The 10000-nt window shown below is 34.8% G+C and overlaps 1 protein-coding gene across 1 annotated transcript in view; it reads left to right on the top strand.

Moving 5' to 3' along the window:
- The window catches only part of abca3b (ATP-binding cassette, sub-family A (ABC1), member 3b), a 39177-nt gene that overhangs the window by 1534 nt on the left and 27643 nt on the right, over window positions 1-10000 (top strand). The window contains 4 exon segments of the mRNA XM_043234074.1: window positions 1-32; window positions 2960-3215; window positions 5562-5689; window positions 9170-9335. The exon segment at window positions 1-32 is cut by the window's left edge and continues 39 nt beyond it. Of these exon segments, the coding sequence (XP_043090009.1) occupies window positions 1-32; window positions 2960-3215; window positions 5562-5689; window positions 9170-9335 (582 nt within the window).

Genomic DNA, 10000 nt, shown 5'->3' with positions numbered 1-10000 from the left:
GACTGCTTCTGTGGAAGAACTACATTCAGCAAGTGAGTACTCGTCTCACGCTTGTGTTTCTGGCTTTCTTTTTTTGTTGATGGTATTAAGTAAATGCTAGCGTTAATATACGCTTTATATTCTTCAAAATAACCTTAAAATGTTTTGAGAATAAATGTATTAGAATGATTTGTGAAGGATCGCGTGACACCGGAGTAATAAATGACATTTTAATATATAATTAAATAGAAAACGGCTATTACATTTTTTTAAATTATTTCAGAATATTACCGTTTTACCTATTTTTTGTTAAAAAAATGTCCAATACAAATATCTAAACGTCCTTGTTTTAATTCTTGTTATGCATTAGTCTCTTTATTTTTATTTATTTTTTATTCCCCAGAAAAAATGACTAGTATCTTGCTTTGAGAACATTTTTTGGCTTATTAATTTGTGTTCCCTTGAATTTATTCCTTACCTTTTCTTTGCTTGGTCTCAGAAAGGTCTTAAATTTGTCTCCTGAAAATATTTCCCCGGGGTTATGAAGCCCATAATTTATGTCGCCAGACGTGCAGTGCTGAAATGTCAAATATGTGGTTTAGATTCGTTATGAACTTCATACAAGACTCGTCAAACGTTCATGTAATGTGCTGTCGTAACCTTATGTATATGTATATTACAGTATGTAAAGCGCTGAGAAATGATTAATCGCAATTAATCACTTTCAAAAAGAACGTTTTCGGTTACGTAATATAAGTATGTGTAAAGTGTATATAAGAAACACATTCATGTATATTTAAAAAAAGTTATTTATATATGAAATGTTTTAATAAACATTAAATATATAAATAACTTGATACATACAGTATATATATTTATTTATATATATTTATGTATATGTTTATATTTATATATATTTATGTATATATTTATTTAAATATATAAACATTATATAAATAACTTTATATATACAGTGTATATTTCTGTATATATTTATATTAAAAAATATATATATAAACATTAAATATATAAATAACTTTTTATATATATATATATATATATTTTTTTATTGAATTTTATTTTTAATAATTTATATATTTATTTATGTTTATATTTAAATATATATAAACATTATATAAATATATGTATATACAGTATATATATATATATATACAGTATATGTGTGTATATATATATATATATATATATATATATATATATATATATATATATATATATATAAAAATATATATATATATAAACATTAAATATATAAATAACTTTATATATATATATATTTTTATTTATATATATTTATTTATATTTATATAAAAAAAAATATATATATATATATATATATATATATATATATATAAAACAAATGTATTGACATACAAATATTTTCAAAATATATACTATGTATATATGTACTGTAAAAATACACATAATAAATAAACCCGGTGCACAAAGGCATTAGTATGTAAACTAGTTTTAGAAGAATTATTGCTAATTATTTTTGTAATTCTGCAGATAGAAACACTGCACACGTAATGTGAATCTCAGGCACCCCAGATCAATCATTTATGGCAAAGTATGAACGATGTTGAAAATGGAACAAGATAAGCCAAAATTATGATCAAAAATTTGACTTTTTGAAGTGTGAAAAGCCCTTTAGAGTGAAAATTGTCAAAAAGATCAAACATTTAAAACGCATCAATCTTGTTTTCTTACATCAAAACACTTAATCAGATTTCTTTTACCATCTTAAAGAAACAAGGAAGTGTGGCGTGAAATTGCTCGAGCTAAACAAAGGCGCGGAGTCCAATTTAATCATTACCTCTTCCACCTTACATCAAATATAATCATTCAACTCCACCGAAGGACTTCTCTGCTCCTTCCCGTATTTAGATTAGAGTTTAGACTCTCTTTCAGAAGCTGAAGACAGCAGGAGCTCTGTTTGACGGCGGGGTTGGTTTTTTTTGGCTCTCGTCACGCCGGACACTCGCCGGTCTTGTCTGCGATGGGCGTGCAGCTGAACTTTCTGAACGGATCAAAGCCTCCTGACAGAGGCGTCAACACTGGGCCGTTCATGAGCTCTGAGCTCTGAAGCCCTCCGTCGATCAGATCCAGCCCCAGCTGCCTTACTGACACCGGATCTGCGGCTCGAAAGCGACCGAAGCGCGCACGTGCAAAGCTGATAGACGCTTAAACCATGAAACCATCAACTGTTTAAAAAAAAAAAAAAAAAAAAAAAAAAATCTATTTATTTATTAAGTTATTTAATTTTTTTGTTTTAATGCTACAAATGTCATTTATGTATATTTTTTATTTATATATTTACTTTTTTTTATACTTTATATTATTTATTATTATTTATTTTATTATTTATTTATTTATTTAATTTATCTTTATTTTGCAGTTTTTTAATTCATAAGTATGGAAGCGTATCCATAGAAAGTAATGAAATGCTGCTTTTGTTATTTTAAATGTTATTTTATTTTAAATGTTATTTTATTTTAATATCAGCACAATTACAAACGTTTCATGGGAGGATCAAAATTAAGTAGCAAACATGTCAGCAATAAGATTTTGGTTTTGCTGAAATAATTATGCACTGAATCTTCAATCAAAAGAAATTTAAAAGCAAGATGTAAATGAAATATATTTTTTTTCTGACTTTTTTTTTTTTTTTTTTTTTAAGAAAAAATGGCCCATGAGTGGTTCAACAAGTAGTAAATTTATTTGCATTTTAATTATTTTATTTTATTTTATTTTTTTTATCCACTGCATTGAAGTTACACATTTACATTTAATCCCTCCCCCCCTTTTCTTGGTTTATTTTATTTAAATGTATTTTATTTTAATTGCATTTGTCTTTTATGACTTTAAATAACCGTTTAACCAACCGCCTCTCTTTTAGTAGTCGTTGTACCCTCTTCCTGTCTAACGTCTCTGACGTCCTCTTTCTCTTCCTCTGCAGAAGCGTCAGATCCTGGTCACTCTGGTGGAGATCGCTCTGCCGCTGCTCTTCTCTGCTATCCTGATCGTCCTGAGGCAGAAGGTGTCGTCCATCAACTACCCCAATGCCACGCACTACCACAGCTTCGCTCTGAGCGAGCTGCCGTACCCTCTGTGCTTCCAGGACCTGCAGCTGGCCTACGTCCCTGCCAACGCCAGCGTGGTGCGGCAGATCTCGGAGGACGTGCAGCAGAGCCTGCGGGAGTGCATCCGAACCGGTGAGAGATCCCCGAAGAGCGCTGGGCCTCGGGTCGCTCGCATCACAGAGAAAAAAATTAAAAAAATACAGAAAACACGGAAATAATAGGAAAAACGATTACTAAACAAAACTGTGGAGTGCACAACAAACATAAAACATCCTTATTATTATGTTTTATTATTACGTGTATCTAACATTTTAAATTTTATTTTGGCTTCATTATAATAAATAAAAATAGTAATAGTTTATAAATAGTAATATTTTATTGAACAATAACAACTAAAAGAACTGATAGATTTTATATATATATATATATATATATATATATATATATATATATATATATATATATATATATATATATATATATACAGTATATATATATATATATACAGTATATATATATATATATATATATATATGTGTGTATATATATATATATATATATATATAATTTAATTATTATTATTATTATTATTATTATTGTTTATTTTTACTTTTTTTGTAGTTAACAATAACAACACTGTTAACAGTAACACAGTCAATAAATATTTTGTAACTTTTTTGTTACACTCTCAATAACAGAGAACCAAATGATATGTTGCTATTATGCTTTCATTATCTTTTTGCTAGTTTGTTTTAATATTTAAAAGCTAGAACTAGGTTGCTTATTTGAACCATAGACACAGCAATCAGTTTCAGCAGGACCTCGAAGTGTCTTACTTGCTTGCTTGTTGTAGTTACATTGGCCCATGGAGCACAGATGCGTCCTGGCCGTGTGTCAGATCAGGACAGGAGACCGGTGTAACCGGCTCAACCGTCAAGATACTGTAACTCAATAAACAATCATGTGACGACTCGGTTACACGCACTTGACCCAGATATGAAAACAGTCGCTGTTTATTCTCCCTCCCAACCCTTTATGGTGTGCTTTTGTTGCGCGGAAATGTGTAACACAGACTTTTCTCGGCTTTGGTCAAACGCTGCTTTAAAGATGCTGGCTTGTTGGGCTCAAAAGTGTGTCTGTGTGTGTGTGTCTGTGTGTGTGTGTCTGTGTGTGTGTGTCTGTGTGTGTGTGTCTGTGTGTGTGTGTCTGTGTGTGTGTCTGTGTGTGTCTGTGTCTGTGTGTGTCTGTGTGTGTGTGTGTCTGTGTGTGTGTGTGTGTGTGTGTGTGTGTGTGTCTGTGTGTGTGTCTGTGTGTCTGTGTGTGTGTGTGTCTGTGTGTGTGTGTGTGTCTGTGTGTCTGTGTGTGTGTGTGTGTGTGCCTGTGTGTGTCTGTGTCTGTGTCTGTGTCTGTGTGTGTGTGTGTGTCTGTGTGTGTGTGTGTGTGTGTGTGTGTGTGTGTGTGTGTGTGTGTGTGTGTGTGTATGTCTGTGTGTGTGTGTATGTCTGTGTGTGTCTGTGTGTGTGTCTGTGTGTGTGTGTGTGTGTGTGTGTGTGTCTGTGTCTGTGTCTGTGTGTGTGTGTGTGTGTGTGTGTGTGTGTGTGTGTGTGTGTGTGTGTGTGTGTGTCTGTGTCTGTGTCTGTGTGTGTCTGTGTCTGTGTCTGTGTGTGTGTCTGTCTGTGTGTGTGTCTGTGTGTGTGTGTGTGTCTGTGTGTGTGTGTGTGTGTGTGTGTGTGTGTGTGTGTGTGTGTGTGTGTGTGTGTGTGTGTGTGTGTGTGTGTGTGTGTGTGTGTGTGTGTGTGTATGTCTGTGTGTGTGTGTATGTCTGTGTGTGTGTGTGTGTGTGTGTGTGTGTGTGTGTGTGTGTGTGTGTGTGTGTGTGTGTGTGTGTGTCTGTGTGTGTGTGTGTGTCTGTCTGTGTGTGTGTCTGTGTGTGTGTGTGCGCCCTGGCTGAATTCCCAGTTTTGCCTAGCGTCTCATTAGCTTTTCCTTTTAACATTATTTTCCCTGGGAAGAAAACCCCCACCATATCGTTAGCATATGTTTCCAGCAGGCTGACAAATCCTAAAATCAATTATTTTAAAGGTCATACGGTGAGCCAGTGTCCGCACATCTGCTTTAAAAGGTCACATGGTTTCGTATCATTGCTTAAATGGTCACATTTTCCCATCGATTCGTCTGCTTTTATAGGTTTAACTTTCTTGGCCGAGTGTAACGGTATGAGCAATTTGGATTTGGTGGAGAAAAACTCCTTTTTGGCTTCCAGGATGCTTGTGGGTGGTTGCTAGGGTGTTGCTAAGGCGGTGAAATTCTGATACTACAATTTAAATAATTTTTTTTTAGCGTAAAGACTATAAACGTTTTGGACCACGCTTGCACGATGATTAAACGTGTTTTGAAATGAACGTGAATGAATCGATCGCATGTTTCACGATGCATAAATGATAAACAATAATGATTTGTCTTGATCTTGTTTTCCAGTGCGTGGCTTCGAAACAGAGGAGCAGTTTGAGGAGTTCGTGAAAACTGACCCAGAGTCAGGCAAGGTCTTGGCAGCCATCGTGTTTGAGCACCAGTTCACACGCGACGACGAGCCGCTTCCTCTTCAGGTGAGGTGTCCCGGACCGGACGGACCGGTGTGTTCTTCCTGTCGGCCGAGAACAACCTGATCGGCTGCATGCTCAACTCTTTAAAATCATTATGTAGATGTTGTTTTTACTCCAGGATCAACTGGGAAAAAAGTCTAAAGAACCCCAACAATATAGAAATTATAATAATAATAATTATTAATATTATTAAATATGTTGGCTTATAATGTAAACATGAGTTATTATTATTATTATTATTATTATTATTATTATTATTATTATTATTATTATATTGTATTATAATATTATTATTATTATTATTATTATTATTATTAATGTATATTTTATTAGTTTTTATTAATGGTATTACAGTAATGAAAATGACTCTATAATACTACTACTACTACTACTACTAGTAATAATAATAATAATAATACTCAGTTGCTTTTATAGTGAAACATAGCAATATTATTTTAACATGTAAAACCGAAAGCTTAAAAGTTTAAATTATTATTTGTTAAATCTCATGATGAAATGTTTATGTGGTTCGCTCTTGAATCAAAAAATACACAAAATTATTCTTATTTAAATAAATAATTGAATGCATCACATTTATAATAATGAATTATCATTGAAATGATTATTATTCATTTTATTAACATGTAAATTATATTATTCCATGAAGAAAATCAAGTTTCTAACAATATGTTTGCATGAAATTAAACACATTTTTTGTTCAAATTCTTATTAATGCAGTAATGGCAGTCACTTTAATAATGCTATAAATTACATTACATTTGCACGTTACGTTTTTACGTTGTCATGTATGTATTTGTGTGTGTGTGTGTCTGTGTCTGTGTGTGTCTGTGTGTGTCTATGTGTCTATGTGTGTGTCTGTGTGTCTGTGTGTCTGTGTGTCTGTGTGTCTGTGTGTGTCTGTGTGTGTCTGTGTGTGTGTCTGTGTGTGTGTCTGTGTGTGCGTGTGTCTGTGTGTCTGTGTGTGCGTGTGTCTGTGTGTGCGTGTGTCTGTGTGTCTGTGTCTGTGTGTGTGTGTGTCTGTGTGTGTGTCTGTGTGTGTGTGTGTGTGTGTATGTGTCTGTATGTCTGTATGTCTGTGTGTCTGTGTGTCTGTGTGTCTGTCTGTGTGTGTGTGTGTCTGTCTGTGTGTCTGTCTGTGTGTGTCTGTGTGTGTGTGTCTGTGTGTGTGTGTGTGTGTGTGTGTGTGTGTGTGTGTGTGTGTGTGTGTGTGTGTGTGTGTCTATGTGTCTGTGTGTGTGTCTCTGTATGTGTCTGTGTGTGTGTGTCTGTGTGTGTGTGTCTATGTGTCTGTGTGTGTCTATGTGTCTGTGTGTGTCTGTGTGTGTGTGTCTGTGTGTGTGTGTCTGTGTGTGTGTGTCTGTGTGTGTGTGTCTGAGTGTGTGTGTGTGTGTGTGTGTCTGTGTCTGTGTGTGTGTGTGTGTGTGTGTGTGTGTGTGTGTGTGTGTGTGTGTGTGTGTGTGTGTGTGTGTGTGTGTGTGTGTGTGTGTGTGTGTGTGTGTGTGTGTGTGTGTGTGTGTGTGTGTGTGTGTGTGTGTGTGTGTGTGTCTGTCTGTGTGTCTGTGTGTGTGTGTGTGTGTGTCTGTGTGTCTGTGTGTCTGTGTGTGTGTGTGTGTGTGTGTGTGTGTATGTCTGTATGTCTGTATGTCTGTGTGTCTGTGTGTCTGTGTGTCTGTGTGTCTGTGTGTCTGTGTGTGTGTGTGTGTGTGTCTGTGTGTGTGTGTGTCTGTCTGTCTGTGTGTCTGTCTGTGTGTCTGTGTGTCTGTCTGTGTGTCTGTGTGTGTGTGTCTGTCTGTGTGTGTGTGTGTGTGTGTGTGTGTGTCTATGTGTCTGTGTGTGTGTCTCTGTATGTGTGTGTCTATGTGTGTGTCTGTGTGTGTCTGTGTGTGTGTGTCTATGTGTCTGTGTGTGTCTGTGTGTGTGTGTCTGAGTGTGTGTGTGTGTCTGTGTGTCTGTGTGTCTGTGTGTCTGTGTGTGTGTGTGTGTGTGTGTGTGTGTGTGTGTGTGTGTGTGTGTGTGTGTGTGTGTGTGTGTGTGTGTGTGTGTGTGTGTGTGTCTGTGTGTGTGTGTGTGTGTGTGTGTGTGTGTGTGTGTGTGAGAGAGAACTGGTGCAAAATTACTGACAAAAGACGTAATCCACTTCCTCTATTTCTTTGGATTTTGGTGTGAAATACAGAGCAGACTTCTTGTCAGTTTCCGTCACCCATTTAAACGTCGCTCATGATGATAACCGTTACTTAAAGCCAGTGTTCCTGAAGGAAATGTTCTTTTCAAAAGAACCTGTTTTCCACCGAAGTCGAGAGTGCAGTTGAATCTAGCTGGAGGACTCGGGCCATTAGTGCTCTAACAACAGATTCCCTTGTGTTTGTGAGCCGCTTTGAGAAGCGTTAGCTGAGGTTTCTCCATGTGTCTAATGCTTTCTCCTCGTGATGAAAGCCTTCGCTGACTTTATCACAATATTTTCACTGGACAAAATACATTTGTTGCTTGAACAATTAAGACCTGCACAGTTTATTAATAATAATAAAAATATCATTTATCATTTATCAATTAATATCATATATTAATTATACTTTTAGAATATATTAATTCTGATATATAACTAAATAACTTATTTTTATTCTTATTGTTTTTATTATCATTATTTTTTTTTACAGTCATATTTAATTTAAGGTTATAATTTAATTTTCACATTTAATTATTAATATTAAAAACATTTAAGTTCTTTAGGTTTTTTTATCTATTAATAATAGTAGTATCTATTTATTATGATCATAATTGAATGTTATTTGAAAATATTAAATTTTATATTAATATTAAATATTAAATTGTATATTAAATAATTGAATGTTATTTGAAATATTAAAACAGAAATATTTTAATAGTAATAATAATAATAATTATTATTCCTATTATTTAATACTTTTTAGCCCATTTCCACTACTGATTTATTTATTTTTTTTAAAGGTTATTGTGCCTTTTTTTTTTTTTTTTTTTTTTTTTTTTTTTTTTTTAAGATAGATGGACTCTCAATTTCAGGTTATAATGTCCAATTTTTAGCTTAAAACGTTTTCAGAATGGCTGATATCTCACAATTTTGATCTTATAACTTCTGACTTTATCTCTTAATTCTGAGAAAATACGTAAGAATTGATAAAAAAGTTGCAAAACCATTTTTTTCAGTGATGGTAAAGGGCTTTCTTAAATTTTATTTAAAAAATGCTTGCGTAATGTTTTTCTTCTTATTATTATTTCTTCTTCTTCTTATTTTTTTCCGTTTTACACAGTCATGTTCATAACCACAATTTCAGACTATATTATTCAGCCTGCTCGGTGAACCTAGCGCGTGCTGCACAATATTCAGTGTCATCTGCTACGATAAGCGTTCACACCCCTCAAGAGTAGTTCAGCCGCTCATGCCTGTGGTCATGTTAGTAAAGTAACTGTTGATGGTGTGTACGGCAGGTCAGCTATCATCTGCGCTTCACGTACAGCCCCAGAAACGCTCCGGCGCGTGAGAAGTCCGAGCTCAACCCCAACAACGACCTGGACTGGCACACGCTCAGTCTGTTCCCGCTGATCCAGCTGCCCGGGCCCAGAGAGCAGCACGAGCCACGCGGGGGCACCCCAGGTCAGTCCCGCCCGAATCCACCGACTTCACAACGGAGGCGACTTCGTGTCTTTCTTAGGATTTGGAGAAATGTAGCGCTGCGGCACCCATTCACCGCAGAGCGTCCGATGCTGAGCAAGCGATGCAGCGCTACGTTTCTCCAAGAGTGAGGCTGTAAATTTGTGCGTGCTTGATATCGCATTTTTATGCAGGTTATGCTAAAGCTGTGACGTTTCATCATGATGTTGACGAAAACGTTTTTTTTTTTTTTTTGAGGATGCAGAAGCAAAAATCTGTAGCGTTTATATTTTTTCCATATTTTTTTCTATATTCAATTATGATTTATTTTTTGCATTTAGATTGGATTAGTTAGATCATTATTTGAATTACAATTTTATAAAAGCATTTGCAATTATTATTATTTTTTAATTCAGTATTATTTTTCAATCGGGGACGATGCATATTAATACTACGTTCAATATGTAAAATGCACCAAGTGTGTTTTGGCCTGTTGATGTTAAGGAAAAAAAAAATGAACACACCAATATTAAATATTAAAAACAGAATTGCAGGCTACCGTATCATAATCATAAATAATTCATATAGTCACAATTATGATCGGTCAATAACCCTATTTTCAGCTTTTTCAAGAAGCCACAGTGTCTTAAATGTTTTAATTATTTCAG

Source organism: Puntigrus tetrazona, chromosome 3 (assembly GCF_018831695.1).
Source record: "Puntigrus tetrazona isolate hp1 chromosome 3, ASM1883169v1, whole genome shotgun sequence".
Lineage (NCBI taxonomy): Eukaryota > Metazoa > Chordata > Actinopteri > Cypriniformes > Cyprinidae > Puntigrus > Puntigrus tetrazona.
The sequence above is the reverse complement of the archived record's forward strand: the minus strand, read 5'-3'. Positions and strand labels throughout refer to the sequence as shown.